At 46.2% G+C, this 17,523-nt stretch overlaps 1 protein-coding gene across 1 annotated transcript in view; it reads right to left on the bottom strand.

Moving 5' to 3' along the window:
* Window positions 1-17,523, bottom strand: part of LOC137537128 (zinc finger protein 850-like) — a 96,540-nt gene that overhangs the window by 9,158 nt on the left and 69,859 nt on the right. Inside the window, exon 8 of the mRNA XM_068259260.1 lies at window positions 7,912-8,028. Coding sequence (XP_068115361.1) covers window positions 7,912-8,028 — 117 coding nt within the window. The remainder of the gene's footprint in view (window positions 1-7,911; window positions 8,029-17,523) is intronic.

The following is a 17,523-nucleotide window of genomic DNA, read 5'->3' as shown; positions in this document are numbered from 1 at the left end:
GAAAATAGCAGGATTAAGATAGATGAACGTAACACAGATAAATATACAATAAGTATGTTTTCCTAGCGTATTACAATTACAGCTATCAATGAAACTATTTGTAACGTCTGACTAACATATGTATATATCGGCAATGAACCGATATATGACATAAGCAGGAACGCTGACTAGGAATGGAGTAACACAGGGAACAGGACTCAGAAGGATTCGCTATCTCTTCGCAGAGATGAACGCAATCCACAAACGGTAACAGAACAGGATTCAGAAGGATTCGTTATCTCTTCGCAGAGATGAACGCAATCTACAAACAGTAACAGAACAGGATTCAGAAGGATTCGTTATCTCTTCGCAGAGATGAACGCAATCCACAAACAGGACCAGGAACAGGATAACTAGCTCAGCACGGGTGTTCACGGTACGCGCAAACTACCAAAACGTGCTGGAAAACTGACTAACTGAACACAGGATATAAACAGTTCGTGTACGTATACATCAGCGACACTGATGTATCACGTAACACAAATACAAGGAAAATAATAAACGTGCTGGTATGCATATATATTGGCAATGAACCAATATATGATGCAAAACCAGCAAAGTATCTTTAGAACAAGAAACACGATCGGGGGCTAAAGCGACAGCAAGGCAGGCTTAAGCTGAAGCTATGAAAACCCAAGGAAACCCTGCAGGAAGCAGATCTTTATACTGAGGTCATCCAATGGGAGCAGACATGCATATTCCCACACAGGTGAATGATAATCAGTCACAAGCTGACAGCAGGGAAAGACAGACAAACCTATGCAGCTTGCATGGAAAGACATCAGAACTGCCTGAGCTGCAGCACTACTTCCAGCAATAGCTGCTGCAGCAGCGATCATCACAGTACCCCCGCCTTTAAAAGTGGATTCCAGACGCTTTTCAAAACTGAAATTCCCAACAAAACAGTCTGACTGATAATTCATGATGACCGGGACAGCCCGGCAAGACCGAATTCCAGAATCAGTCCCCACAAGACTGGACCCATCAGAACCAGAACCTACAGAACCATGCCCATCAGTACTACAAGCCCCAGTGTGACACCCATCAGAACCATGATTTCCAGAAGAAAGCCCTCCAAAACTCCCTGAGCGATACCCACCGCCTTCCAGGAACCGTTCAGAAACGCCAAAGCCTTTGCAATGCCCACCGGTACTGTCTTTACCAACACAAAACCCACTGTTGAACCAGTCCAAGGCACCAGGACAAGTTTTCTCAGAGACCTCCCAGAACACCTTGAAGCTCCAAAGAGATCCCCATAGGTCAGAATGCCCCTTAGGCTCACATGGAGAACCATCAAGAACCCCTATGGAACCTAGGGCAATTCCCGAGTCAGGGCCACAAGGACAAACATCAATATCAGGGCTTTCAGGGACCAGAACCATCTCTGGGCATGCAGGCAGACTGGCAATATCAGAACGTGTTCCCACTAAGGAAGCATCAGAGCACGCTAACACCTTAGACACACTTGGGCATTCTGGCACACAAAGAACATCTGGGCACACCGGCACAAGAGAAACCTCTGGGCATGTCAAGGAACTGTGAGCCTCAGGGTCAGCCAAGACAGGACCAAAACCAGGACTGGCCAAAAAAAAAATCATCATGACTAAACTTCGCAACTACTGGACTTTTACACGAGAATGCTGGATCAGACTTAGATGTCGCTGATTCCAGCAAAGTCAGTAACAAATCAGATTCAGGGGCACTAACAAGACAGGACAAATCTTCTGATGTATGCACTGAACCAGACAGGGACTCCACAACTACCTCTGGACTGGACAGAGACTCATTTAATACACTGGATTGGAGCTCATGAGGCGCTGCAGAACAAGTCAGTATTGCAGCAGCCCCCACTGGACTAGGCAAAACTGAGGAATTCCCTGGACAGGAAGGGAACTCTGGAACCTCTGCCACAGCGGCCAGAGAACCAGAATCTTTCAGGATACAGGGCTGGGTTTCAGGAACACTCATCAGACCGGACTGAAATTCTGAGATTTCTATTATTTTGACCAGAGAATCAGAATTATCCATGTTACAGGGCAAGACTTCTGAAGCATTCAGAGGACAGGGCTGGAGTTCCTCGGCTGTTACAACACTGGAGAGGGACTCAACATTGGTTAAATCAGACTGTGTACAGGGCAAGGTATCTGACACACTTGCTGACGAGGACAATATTTCAATGGCTTCTGCTTTGCTGGGCAGAAATTCATCAAGTTTTATTAGAGCAGACTGTAATTCCAAAACAGCTGCTAGACAAGTGAATATTACTGCAACACCAACTGAGGTAAGCAGTGCTTCAGCCTCCTCTGCTAGAGGGTTTAAAGTATCCAAAGTACTGGGTGAAGCATAAGACTCTGCGACCACAGCTTCACTGGACAGGATCACTGAACAGTCCATATTGCAGGGCAAAACCATGGAAGCACCTGCTGGACAGCATAATGATTCTGTGACCTGAGTTTCATTGGAGAGATCTACTGCACAATTCATGGTACAGGGCAAATTTATTGGAAAATTTTCTGAACAAGGTAATAATTCTGCGATTTCAGGTTCACATAGCAGATGCTCTGAGCTATTCACGAAACTAGAGCGAGGTGTAGAAACAGGAAGATCAAGACACAATGTTTGCGCATCTGAATCACCATTCATTTGTAAAATTGGAAAATTCAGATGCTGGGGTTCTGAGTTTACTAGACAGGATTGCTGGGACTCGGAAACTGATGTAGTGCATCTATTGGCATCTGCTGGATCAGACAGGAGTTGAACTTTATTAACACAGGTAATTTCTGCAGAAGTGTTTGCAGAGACAGGCAAGATTTTTCTGGTGTCTGTTTCACTAAACAAAGAGTCATGAGTACTGGCTAGGCTGGACTCGGAAGTCAGCAGGACCTCTGGATTCTCTGCTGAGAAATTTGCGCAGGGCAAGGTTAAGAATGTATCAGTGGCTTCTGTTTTACTGGGAAGTAACACTGAGTTATCCATGGTACAGGGTGGAATTGCAGGAACTTCAATTTCACACAAAAAGAGCTCCGAATCACCTGCTGAATCAGCCAAAGGTGCTGAAGCAGGCGGGTCAGAACGCCAAATTTGCGAATTCGGAGTCACATAAAAATCATCCAAAATCAGTTCCCACACATCAATCAAGGGAGCCACACAGTCATACCTACACACACCAGCCTCTATTAGGTTATAGGCTGACTTAATGCATGCGTTCAATACCATTTCACTTTTTGCACTGTAAAATTGACAAAATGAACTTGAATCATTCTTCCATTCACAGACCAGGGCTTCCATCTCTCCCCTCTCGAATGGAGGATCCCATGCATACTTAACAGCGAAACATTTAGGCTGATCACAGTCTGCAGATATGATTGTGGCAGGCACATGTATAGGGTTAATTAGCAGGTGATTGGCAGATTCCTTATTCTTAAGAATCTCCAATACCTGTAGCAAGTGTTGAACTGTAGTGTATGCAAACTTCCCTTGGTTCACAAATAAGTTGATTTGTTCAATACTCTGTAATATCTCATCATAATCATACTCAGATAATTCTTTTAAACAAAAATCTTTATTTTCCCTAGCCAGGGAGGAAAGTTCATTAGTAGTTTCATAAGTCCATTTAACTCCCCTGAAAGACAATTGCATTTCATTATCTGTTAATGGCAGAATCTCATTATAGGTCTCAGTCGCTAAGGATAACGATTCTGCAGATTGGACACGTTTCTTAGAACGTTTGCGTTTTGCCTTTGACCTTGCGGTTTTTGGTGATTTATTCAAAGCTGCAGGAAAATTATCAGTAACACTTTCTGCTTGCTGCTCATTCTTGCAAGCAATTGAAGGAGCAGCTGATTGGCCTGCTGCCAGGAGTTCATTAAGAGGAAAAGGCAATGGATCTATGCGCAACCAGTTATGGATCACAAACGCTAGAAATTCCAGCGGTCTATCTTTCAAATCGGAATGATTGAGAACATCAAATGCCCACTGGAATAATTCCCCTTTAAACAAAATATAACTTAGTTGGAGTGCCCAGGTTGAAACAGGAGTCGCTTGGAGATCAGGATTGGTCAGGAACCTGGCACATTCAGAGAAAAACTCATTTTCTGTTTCAGAGCTAAGTTCTTCAAATTTCTTAAAGGAACAGGAACCATAATTAACAGTGTCATACTTTCTGGGAATCCCCCCCACAATGGGGATTGGTAATGGGGTTTTCATAATGTAAGGCTTGGTGGTGTATTCTCCACAGTCAGCATGCAACGCATGAGCTGGCGTGGAGGAGGTACACACACTAGCACCAGGAAACAGGCTATCCCTAGTATAGTGGAGGGGAGGACTGACTCCAATAGGAGATTGTGGCGCACAGAGCCGGTGCAGATCTGACAGCCACAAACAATGCTTTCGTTATAACGGTCTCAGCGCAAAGTAGCGCTGAGCGCATAAACCAGAACTGAGGAGATCAGGACAGGTAGACAGAATGAACGCTTGCTAGCTAGCGGCTACTTAGCGACAGCAAGCGTCCAAAACCAGACAGACTGGAATGAGGCAGCCAATGCGATGCGGCGATGGCGTGCCTCACAAAGACAGGCCAGGATAGTCAGAAAATAGCAGGATTAAGATAGATGAACGTAACACAGATAAATATACAATAAGTATGTTTTCCTAGCGTATTACAATTACAGCTATCAATGAAACTATTTGTAACGTCTGACTAACATATGTATATATCGGCAATGAACCGATATATGACATAAGCAGGAACGCTGACTAGGAATGGAGTAACACAGGGAACAGGACTCAGAAGGATTCGCTATCTCTTCGCAGAGATGAACGCAATCCACAAACGGTAACAGAACAGGATTCAGAAGGATTCGTTATCTCTTCGCAGAGATGAACGCAATCCACAAACAGTAACAGAACAGGATTCAGAAGGATTCGTTATCTCTTCGCAGAGATGAACGCAATCCACAAACAGGACCAGGAACAGGATAACTAGCTCAGCACGGGTGTTCACGGTACGCGCAAACTACCAAAACGTGCTGGAAAACTGACTGACTGAACACAGGATATAAACAGTTCGTGTACGTATACATCAGCGACACTGATGTATCACGTAACACAAATACAAGGAAAATAATAAACGTGCTGGTATGCATATATATTGGCAATGAACCAATATATGATGCAAAACCAGCAAAGTATCTTTAGAACAAGAAACACGATCGGGGGCTAAAGCGACAGCAAGGCAGGCTTAAGCTGAAGCTATGAAAACCCAAGGAAACCCTGCAGGAAGCAGATCTTTATACTGAGGTCATCCAATGGGAGCAGACATGCAGATTCCCACACAGGTGAATGATAATCAGTCACAAGCTGACAGCAGGGAAAGACAGACAAACCTATGCAGCTTGCATGGAAAGACATCAGAACTGCCTGAGCTGCAGCACTACTTCCAGCAATAGCTGCTGCAGCAGCGATCATCACATGTATCCTTCGGTTGTGGACTTACCACAACAGGGTGGGAAATAGGCCTGCAACGGAGGACTTTGTGGGAATGCAATTACTGATAAGAGTAATCTGAGACCTCCACATCTTCACGGCAGAAACCCTGGAGATATCTCATACTACCCCACTCAGGGTGGGGCATCAGCAGACCAACATTTCCTACCAAAAGCCAAATCTTGGTTGCCTGAAAGCTACAAACTAGAGGGTTTCAAAAAATATTGCAGGAAGACCACACTGCTGCTTTACAAATATGGAGGGAGAGGAAACTGCCCTGGTCGAATGGGCTTTATATTCTTCAGGTGGAGACCTGCATCTTAACTTGCATGCTCTGACGCAGTCTAAGCTGATTGCTTAACCTCCCTCATGGTATGATTACTTCTGGTCTAAAAGTGGTGCAAATTTTTCACACGCTTTTAGACCCTAAAAGCAGGAAAACATCATATGCTAGGTAGATCTGCAGCAGTCCCTGCACTTACTAACCTCCCCTGGATCCAGCACTGCAATTCACCGTGTGGGACACTACACATATAGTAAGATGGCCATCTGTCGTCATGACGACAGACGGCGATCTCACCAGATGGATTGAGAATCTCTGAGGACTGGAAGAAGAATGGCTGCCAGCATCTGGATCTTGGAGGCGATGAGTTACAACTGCCCGCTGCACGCAGGCTCTGCACATACCTCCTGTCAGCTACCATGAAACAGGCTCGGGGTTACCCCTCTGAGCTGTGGAATTCTAGACTGAGTTTGACTTGGGGTTTCGGATAAGGAGGTTAAAGGACTTTTTATTTTATCTGCTACTTATGTAAAGCAATATTACCAGTGATGAAACGCTGCATTCCTGTGGCAAAATGAGGGCTTTATACCCCCAAAATCCCAGGGCAAACATCCGCGACTTTTTTGGATGTGGATTTTGCTGCCTGGGGAGGGAGAGCTTTGTGCTGCAGCTCTGCCTCTACTGAAGTCAATCTACGCGCGGTTCTCTGCCTCTCCTCGCCCATCTCAGTGACGGAAGACTGAGAGGGGCGGGGAGGGGCAGCAATCGGCGGAGATTGACTTCAGTAGAGGCAGTGCTACAGCGCTAAGCTCTGCCTCCCCAGGCAGCAAAATCCACCCACGATTTTGAAAGCCGTGGATGTTTGCCTCGGGATTTGGGGGGTATAAAGTTGTTTTGCCACGGGAATGAGGCGTTTCAGCACTGGTAATATTGCTTTACATAAACAGCTGATAAAAAGAATTATTTTATTAGGCTTCAGACTATCTTTCAAGTTTAAACCCTTGTGGCCAGCACAAAACTGTCTAAAAAAAACCTAAGAGATTGTCTTAACATCAGCTCTGCATCTTTTAAACATATAATAAAAAAAATTATCCTTACATCTTGACCGCAAGGTTTGGTACAAAAGGAAGGGAGCAGAATTGTTTTTATGTGTTTGAAAGGGAGAAACTACTAAAGCTTATAATTTGTTATAGTTCAAATTAGAGGCTCACTGCCTCATCCCTTTGTCTGGTTTTCTAGTGTCTCCACCCCACCATTCTCTAGAATGTAAGCTCACAAGTGCAGAGTCCCTCTGTTGTGTTTTCCCCCACTCCCCTATAGATTGTAAATGCACAAGATCAGGTTCCTCCCCTATTACCCCCCCCCCCCCCACTCTCCTCTAGATTGTAAGCTCTCAAGATTAGGCTTCTCCCCTAGTGTCACCTCCCCACCACGCTCTAGAATGTAAGCTCACAAGGTCAGGCTCCTCCATTTGCGTTCCCCCCCACTACCCTCAAGATTGTAAACTCACAAGATCAGGCTCCTCCCCCAAGTGCCTCCACCCCACTACCCTCCAGATCAGGGGTTCCCATTAGGTAGACTGCGATCTATCGGTAGATCGCAAAGGATTTATGGTAGATCCCAACCCCACTACATTTTCCATTCTGTATATAGAAGTGTGCTCCTAAAATTGTACATAAGTAGATCATTATGACTTGCTAATTTTTTTAAGTAGCTCACAAGCTGAAAAAGTGAGGGGACCTCTGCTCTAGATTGTAAACTCACAAGTCAGGCTTCTCCCACTAGTGTTTCCACCTCCCTCCCTCTAGATTGTAAGCTCACAAGATCAGGCTTCTCCCCTAGTCTTTCCACCCCACTCCCCATATTATTATTAATAATAATAATAATAATACACACTGTGATCAGCTGTGTAGGACAAGACTCCTGCATGGAATAGTTAGCCAGTAATAATAATGATAATAATAACCATCTCACACACACATCACTGCTGTTAGAGACTACATTTAGTACATGTATATTATATATATAGTGCAGTACAGGCAAGTCAGGCAGTGTAACTGAATATTATATATAATATTAATAATATAAGAAAACACAGAACTGACCTCACACACAGCCCAGCTCTCCTCCCTCTCCCTGCCTGCCCCGGAAGTGTTTCTGCACAAACCGGAAGTGACTGCCAGTTTACTGGAAGTGCAGAAAGCTCTATAGGTAAATATGTACTAGAAGAAGAATGAATAAAAGAAAAAGAGGAGGACATATATTGGGGTGGGGAAGGAGTAGATATGGAGGAGGAGAGGGCAGTTATAGGGGGGGTGACAGAGATTGGGGTGGGGGAGGAATACATATGGAGGAGGAGAGGGCAGTAATGGGGGGGGGGGTGACAGAGATTGGGGTGGGAGAGGAGTACATAAGGGGGGGAGGAGAGGACAGTTATTAGGGGGGTGACAGAGATTGGGGTGGGGAAGGAGAGGACAGGTATAGGGGGGAGGTGAGAGAGATTGGGGTGGGGGAGGAGTGCATATGGAGGAGGAGTGGACAGGTATAGGGGGGTGGCAGAGGGACACATAGTGGGCATGATGGACAATAAGAATGAGCTGATGGGTTGGGGAGGAGCTCACAGTGTGAGTGAGATCTGAGTCAATGGTGGGACATGAGGACCTACACGGGCTGAGATGGTTGATGGACAGGATAATGGGGTGGGACAGGAACGACCCACACAGGCTGGTATGGGTAATGGCAGGAGAATGAGGTGGGACAGGAGGACCTACACAGGCTGAGATGGTTGATGGACAGGATAATGAGGTGGGACAGGAACGACCCACACAGGCTAGTATGGGTAATGGACAGGAGAATGAGGTGGGACAGGAGGACCTACACAGGCTGGGGTGGTTGATGGACAGGATAATGAGGTGGGACAGGAGGACCTACACAGGCTGGTATGGGTAATGGACAGGAGAATGAGGTGGGACAGGAGGACCTACACAGGCTGGTATGGGTAATGGACAGGAGAATGAGATGGGACAGGAACGACCCACATAGGCTGGTATGGGTAATGGACAGGAGAATGAGGTGGGACAGGAGGACCTACACAGGCTGAGGTGGTTAATGGACAGGAGAATGGGCCATACATCATACAGTGGGGGCAGCATACATTGAAAAGGATGGGTAGGAAAGGAGGGGGAGGGGTTTGCAGTGACAGATCCTGTACCGATGGGAGGGGCACAGTGAGGGAGAGGAGAATATATGCATATGAGCTTTGCAGTTGGATTGATCCTGCAGTGCTGGGTCCTTAGTTCGAATCCCAGCCAGGGCACTATCTGCACAGAGTTTGTATGTTCTACCTGTGTGGGTTTCCTCCGGGCACTCTGGTTTCCTCATGCATCCAAAAAAACCATACAGTACAGATAAGTTCATGGATTTCCCCCTAAATTGGCCCTAGACTACAATACATACACTACACGATACATACATAACAATAATAATCCTGTTTTTGTTTCTCAGCTCCCTCTCCCATCCCCCATTATTTTGAAAGATGCAAAGCTGGTTTAGGAAGAGTGGTCACTTCCCAGTAGCAGTGCTGGTGTACTTCAAGCTTCCTCCTAGACAGCGGAGGATTGTGGGAGCGTCATCTGACCTAACTTTCAACCTTTTTCATCCAGAGTTTCTCCTCTGTGAGGTCTGGTGACCATAAGTGTCCCCAAAGAGCTCCCTAACCCCTGAGAGACATGACAAGCAGAAGGGCACAATATCCTCCTGGATCTGCTGACAGGAGAGGTGAGCAGTGCTGGGAATTATGCAACATTATCCAGTAACACAGGGTTTGGGTAGTGACTGTATCTTGTGTGTCAGGTTCCTATAAGGTCACAGGATGTCTTCATCTATTTCTCCATGGAGGAGAGGCAGTATATAGAAGGACACAAGGACCTCTACAAGCATGTCATGATGCCACTCACATTACCAGATAAGAATTGCATTGCTTTTAAAGCAGAGAGCAATACAGAGGGTCTACATACCCCCCCCCCCCCCCCCCCATCATCTGATAAACACAGTCAATGTATTCAGTCAGTGTGTGTGTTTCCTACAGATGTATCCAGTAACAATAACTCACCAGAGAGATGTACAGGTCCTCATTATTTCCAGAATTGTCTACAGGAGGATCCCACCATCCCCCACCATTATCAGGTAGGTGGAGCTCCAAACTATCTGATATTATTTCCTTCTGTGTATGCTGTTATCTGTGTTCACTAATTAAATGATCTCTTATTTTGTGCAATTAGGTCGGAGAACTGATACATGTAAAAGTGGTAAAAGAGGAAGAGATGTATGGGAGGAGTGATCAGCAGCCTGCAGAGGAGGGCAACATGATGGGTACAATTAAAAAGGAAGAAGATACTTATGTGAGGAGTGATCAGCTGTCTGCGGAGGGGGGTGGCATGATGAGGACTATTAAAGAGGAAGAAGAGGAAACATATGTGTGGAGTGATCTGCAGTCTATGAAGGAGGGTGACATGATGAGGACAAGTAAAGAGGAAGAAGAGACATATGTGAGGAGTGATCTGCAGTCTATGAAGGAGGGTGACATGATGAGGACAAGTAAAGAGGAAGAAGAGGAGACATATGTGAGGAGTGATCAGCAGTCTATGGAGGAGGGTGACATGATGGTAACAATTAAAGATGAAGAAGAAGAGACATATGTGTGGAGAGATCAGCGGTCTATGGAGGAGGGTGACATGATGAGGACCAGTAAAGAGGAAGAAGAAGAGACATATGTGAGGAGTGATCAGCAGTCTATGGAGGAGGGTGACATGATGAGGACAAGTAAAGAGGAAGAAGAAGAGACATATGTGAGGAGTGATCAGTCTATGGAGGAGGGTGACATGATGGGGACAAATAAAGAGGAAGAGAAAAAGACATATGTGAGGGGTGATCAGCAGTCTATGGAGGAGGATGTTGTGGTGGGGACAAGTAAAGAGCAGGAAGAAGAGACATATGTGAGGAGTTATCAGCAGTCTATGGAGGAGGGTGACATGATGAGGACAAATAAAGAGGAAGAAGAGACGTATATAAGGATTGATTGGCCCCCAATTAAAGAGGAAGAAGAAAAATCACATATGATGGATGATCTTCCACGTGTGGAGGAGGGTCATCCCGTTAGCATTAATGAACATTGTTTATGGACCATCAGTACAGGTGAGTAATAAACTGGGAATATTTGCCTCTGTCTTCCCATTTAGGCTACTTTCACACCAAGACGTTGCGTTAGATGCGACGTTAAGGTCGCATAACGTGATGCAACGCATGGTGATGGTATTGGAGGACGCTACATGCATCCGTGATGCGTACTTTTTGACGCATGCGCCGGCGGAGACCACGTGAGCGGAACACTCCGCATCACGTGGTCCCGCTAGCCAATAAGCGGCCGCTCCAGGAAGTAAACACTGCAGTGCAGTGCATATTTATTAGCCATGTGGCTGGCCGCAATAGCGGACTCTCCCCGCCTCCTCTCCTGCCCCAAAGTAAAAAAAAAAAAGCACATCACTGAGCATGTGCACACAGCCTAACGCGGCTAAAGCCGCTATAACGTACAGCATGCAGCACTCTTTAAACGTGCTGCGTTACAATGTAATGCAACGTGGGCACTGTGAACAGCCCATTGATTTTTCATTGCTGTGCGGGTGCTGTGTTACAGGCTGCTCTAACGTGCGCCTGTAACGTCTCATTGGGAAAGCAGCCTTAGGGGACTCTTTCTGTTTGCCAGAAACCCCCCCCCCCCCCTTTCTCCTCTTCGTTTGGTGTAAAGGGTGCGGCTTCATAAAGAATGGGAGGTGTCTGAGACCACAACAGCTTTTCTCATTGGAGTGGCTTTATTTTCAGGGCAGCACTTGCCTCTGTATTCCCAGCTGCTTCTCAGTCTCCTTACAAACGCCAGCTTGATATTTTATCTCCGCCCGCAAGCGAAACATTAACTGGCATTTTTCAGCAAAATGTAACTCACAATTAAAGGGGCTAATTTTGAATTTATAGTATTTTTTATATGTTGCAGAAGGAGAACAGCTGTTATAATGTGTCTTTGCATACAAGGAGCGAGGAAAAATGGGCGCAAAATAGCGGCAGTAGAACATTGGTAACTTTTCTGATATTCTCTGTACCCTAATTCTCCATTACAGCCAAACTTCAAAAGGATTTCTGCTCCTAGCTTGCCCGCTGCCATTCCTGCAGAGTTCCCACATGGTAGCGGAACTCTCCCACCGCTATCTTTAATGGGTGCCCCAATGCCCAAAAAAATCTTTTTCTTATAGTATAGACACCTATGTCAGTGTCCAAATTTCCCAGGCGCTGGTTGTACTTGAATTGTCTATTTCGATTATAATTTGTCTACTATGTGTTACATATGTGGCCTTTGTTCCTTCGTAGCAGGTGACAGAGAGGCAGAGGTGACAATGGGAAAGATGGGTATGACAGTGGGAGAGAGGGGTGTGACAGTGGGAGAGAGGGGTGCGACAGTGGGATGTGACAGTGAGAGAGAGGGGTCTGACAGTGGGGTGTGAGAGTGGGAGAGAGGGGTGTGACATTGGGGTGTGATAGTGGGAGAGAGGGGTGTGACAGTGGCAGAGTGGGATGTGACAGTGGGAGAGAGGGGTGTGACAGTGGGAGAGAGCAGTGTGAAAGTGGCAGAGTGGGGTGTGACAGTGGGAGAGAGGGGTGTGACATTGGGGTGTGACAGTGGGAGAGAGGGGTGTGACAGTGGGAGAGAGCAGTGTGACAGTGGCAGAGTGGGGTGTGACAGTGGGAGAGAGGGGTGTGACATTGGGGTGTGACAGTGGAAGAGAGGGGTGTGACAGTGGGAGAGAGCAGTGTGACAGTGGCAGAATGGGGTGTGACAGTGGGAGAGAGGGGTGTGAAATTGGGGTGTGACAGTGGGAGAGAGGGGTGTGACAGTGGGAGAGAGGGGTGTGACAGTGGGAGAGCAGGAGAGGTGACAGTGAGTGAGAGACAGTGATATAGTGAGAGAAGAGATAACACATAGCAATATTACCGTTACTTACGCACGTAATTACCATGACTTACGCTAGTAGTGTGACTCACGGTACTCCAGTAGTGTGACCATTACTATAGTAATGCTGTGCGACGCATGCACGGTAATATAACTGCAATTTGATGAATCAACCCTATTGACAGAGAGGTGACAGTGAGTGAGAGAGGGTGATATGGTGAGAGAAGAGATAATGTGAGAGAGGTGACAATGAGCCCCTAGATTAAGAAGTCGCTCTCCGTAGAAGGAAACAAGGGTGTGCACCCATCCACCAGGTTTATCACAATAACGTACAGAAGTAACAGAGGTGCCAACGGGATAAAATATCATAAATGTAAAACAAACTAAGATGGGGTAAGGGTGGACTTACCTCCCCAGGACAAACACAACGATCAAATTTTTATATGATCAAAAGTTTTAATTCTTACTCCATATGTAGATAGAAAAAAACAAAGTCTTGTAAAAGTAATACCTTTTAATGGCTAACTGATAAAATTAAATTATGCAAGCTTTCTGGGATCTAGGCCCCTTCTTCAGGCATATTTCCGGATGTTAGCTGTAGTAAAACACTGATGCAGGTAAATACTAAACACGTAGATGGCAGTTCTGCTGGTTACTGTTTAGCAGTTAGATGTCAGGTGATCAGCAGGCTGGAGCCAGTGAGCTTATGCAAGCAAACATGAAATCTAGCAGGTTTCTGAAGATCATGAAACCAAGTCAATCATGTTACATAAGGAGTCATGAATCCCGTTCCACAATTTAACCCTTCTGTTAATGTCTTGAACATTTTCATAAATTTGTACTCAGAAATCTTTCTTGCTTGTTCATTTTTGAAGTTACCCTTAAGAATAAGTACTTTTAGATCTTGCATGCTGTGTCCTGGTTTACAAAAGTGTTGGCCCACTGGTGTGTCCATTTTACCCTCATTAATTTTAAAGCAGTGATGGTTCATTCTTGTGCGCAGTTTTTGTCCTGTTTCTCCTATACAGATTCCTCTTGAGGGGCATTTCATGCAGCGTATCATGTATACAACATTGGATGACTCACAGGAAATATTTTTGGAGTAAGAATTAAAACTTTTGATCATATAGAATCGTTGTGTTTGTCCTCGGGAGGTAAGTCTACCCTTACCCCCATCTTAGTTTGTTTTACATTTATGATATTTTATCCTGTTGGCACCTCTGTTACTTCTGTACGTTATTATCTCAACTGTCAGTCATTTTATGTTCTTTTTCTCTCTAGAGGACAGGTCAATAGTTCACAAGACTGCTCTGTAAAATCGTTTAGAATGCTGAGTAGTGTGTGAACTGCAAATATTAGAGAATGATGCAATGTTATAAAAAACACTAATATAACAAATATTAGAGAATGCAATGTTATTAAAAAAAACCACTATATAACTGAAAATAAAAATATGAGAATATTTTCTTTGCTACTAATGTTCTAGTAATTATCCGTACTACACAGCCAATTCATTATATCATAATTTTTTTTTCGCTTCAGTGTCTCTTCAAGACTAGCAGATGGCTTGTCTCATAAATGCTGTCAGATAATTTGCAGCAGTCAAATTTGTGAAGAAGTGAAGCCTTGAAGGTGTCAGCGAGCCATATACCAGCAGTGGATGGCTAGGGAGCAAGACCGTATCCTAGAACTGTGTGACCTTGATTAGTCGATGCGTGTGATTGCCACATGTGGTGGGCGTGTCGTGAGGACCATCCAGCGATGTGTGACATGATGGACGCAGGGACATTAGAGAACACGCCAAAGAGGTAGTAGATGGAGCAGGTGCGATGCTGTTCATTGGTCCGGTTGTAATGATGGCAGCGCCATGCCACAAGTCTAGAGCACACCGACCAGCAGATTGGCTGAGCCGCTTTCTGGGACCTGCAAGTGACATCCGAAACAGCCTGCCTGTGTACCTGTGTGTGACCACTGGGGGTGATTGCACACACTACGGGTGCCATTAGGCCCTCAACACAACTGTATGTCTGGTGCTGCTGCCATCACAAGTACACCAATGAAAGGTGCCGGTTATTAGTTATGGATAAAAGGAGACAGCCCTGTGACACATTTCTGTTCCATCCGCTCCCTCTTCGGCGAGATCTCTGACGTTCCTGCATCCTGTTATTTCACACATCACTGGATGGTACTCACATGAATGGCAGATGTTCACATTAACAAATTCAGATCACGCAGCTCCAGTATACCGTCTTATCCCCCAACCATTCACTGCTGGTATACGGCTCACTGCCATCTTCAAGGCATCTCTTCACTTTTTCGAAAATTCAGCTGCTGCAAATCCTAACTGATAGCATTTATGGAATCAGCCATCTGCTGATCATTATTGCCCAAACTAGGTGCCCTGTGGCCTGATAAGAGACTATTAAAGAGCATCCAAGGCAGCATAAAATAAAACTCTTCATGCACAAGTGCAGCCATACTGCACCTGCCTATGCTCCTCTGCAGCTGTACTGCACCTGCCTATGCTCCTCAGCAGCCATACTGCACCTGCCTATGCTTCTCTGCAGCTGTACTGCACCTATGTATGCTCCTCTGCAGCTGTACTGCACCTGCCTATGCTCCTCAGCAGCAATACTGCAACTGCCTATGCTCCTCAGCAGCCATACTGCACCTGCATATGCTCCTCTGCAGGCATACTGCACCAGTGTATGCTCCTCTGAAGCCATACTGCACCTGCCTATGCTCCTCAGCAGCCATACTGCACCTGCCTATGCTCCTCAGCAGCCATACTGCACCTGCCTATGCTCCTCTGCAGCAATACTGCAACTGCCTATGCTCCTCAGCAGCCATACTGCACCTGCATATGCTCCTCTGCAGGCATACTGCACCAGTGTATGCTCCTCTGAAGCCATACTGCACCTGCCTATGCTCCTCAGCAGCCATACTGCACCTGCCTATGCTCCTCTGCAGCCGTACTGCTCCTGTGTATGCTCCTCTGCAGCCATTCTGCACCTGTGTATGCTCCTCTGCAGTCATACTGTACCTGCCTATGCTCCTCAGCAGCCATACTGCACCTGCCTATGCTCCTCTGCAGCAATACTGCAACTGCCTATGCTCCTCTGTAGCCATACTGCACCTGCCTATGCTCTGCAGACATACTGCACCTGCCTATGCTCCTCCGCAGGCATACTGCACCTGCCTATGCTCCTCCGCAGGCATACTGCACCTGCCTATGCTCCTCTGCAGCTGTACTGCACCTGCCTATGCTCCTCTGCAGCTGTACTGCACCTGCCTATGCTCCTCTGCAGCTGTACTGCACCTGCCTATGCTCCTCTGCAGCCATACTGCAGCTGCCTATGCTCCTCTGCAGCCATACTGCAGCTGCCTATGCTCCTCTGCAGGCATACTGCACCTGCCTATGCTCCTCTGCATCCGTACTCCATCTGCCTATACTCCTCTGCAGTTATACTGCACCTGCCTATGCTCCTCTGCAGCCATACTGCAGCTGCCTATGCTCCTCTGCAGGCATACTGCACCTGCCTATGCTCCTCCGCAGGCATACTGCACCTGCCTATGCTCCTCCGCAGGCATACTGCACCTGCCTATGCTCCTCTGCATCCGTACTCCATCTGCCTATACTCCTCTGCAGTTATACTGCACCTGCCTATGCTCCTCTGCAGCCATACTGCAGCTGCCTATGCTCCTCTGCAGGCATACTGCACCTGCCTATGCTCCTCTGCAGCCGTACTGCACCTGCATGAGTTTGGCCGTACCTGCCCACTAAGCCAAAGCCACTTGTATACATACGGCTTTGGCTTACAGCACAGGCATCCCACGCTCGCACATGAAGAGTAACATAGCCACGTAAACAAACCTGACAAACTTTTGTCAGATGTGTTCCAGTGGTCGACACGTAGCAACAGTGGGAGTCAGGATCAGGAAGCTTCCAAGCTTCCTTCTTCTTAGGTAAGTCTTTCTTTTTTTTATGCTGTCTCAAGTACACTTTAGGATACTAAAATTTAGACAAGTTCCTTATGTATCGTGGTATTGTCCATTTCTAATAATTACTGTACTCCACAGAAGCCTCTAACTGGAAGTAATGATGTTTCTCTATTTGCAGGGCGGAGTCCCGGCATCAGGAACCTCTCAGAGACTTGTCTCTCTGTATCCACAGACTGTACAACGAATGATGATGTAATCGGGCAAGATTCTTCAGTAGAGAATCCAATCCCTCCGGATGGCCAGCTAGGATCCGCCCATCCTCCTAACACCGGAGGTCCTGAGTCCAGGGGCCAAAGCAAGAGGAGATTTCCCTGTCTTGATTGTGAGAAATGCTTTTTATCCAAATCAAGTCTTCGCACACATATTGTGACTCACACAGGGGAGAAGCTGTATTCCTGTGCCGAGTGTGGGAAATGCTTTGGACAGAAATCAAACCTTGAAAGACACTTGAGAACTCACTCTGGAGAGAGGCCGTATTCTTGCCCCGAGTGTGGGAAATGTTTTGGACTAAAACAGGACCTCCTCAGACACCAGAAGACTCACTCTGGAGAGAGGCCCCTTTCCTGTGATGAGTGTGGTCTTAAATTAAGTCTTGCCATACATCAGAGTTGTCAGTCAGACAAGAAACAGCATTCATGTCCTGAGTGTGGGAAATGCTTTGTTTGTAACTCTGCTCTTGTCCTTCATCAGCGATCTCATACTGGGGAGAAACCTTATT

The sequence above is a fragment of the Hyperolius riggenbachi genome, chromosome 10 (genome assembly GCF_040937935.1).
Source record: "Hyperolius riggenbachi isolate aHypRig1 chromosome 10, aHypRig1.pri, whole genome shotgun sequence".
Taxonomy (NCBI): Eukaryota; Metazoa; Chordata; class Amphibia; order Anura; family Hyperoliidae; genus Hyperolius; species Hyperolius riggenbachi.
The sequence above is the reverse complement of the archived record's forward strand: the minus strand, read 5'-3'. Positions and strand labels throughout refer to the sequence as shown.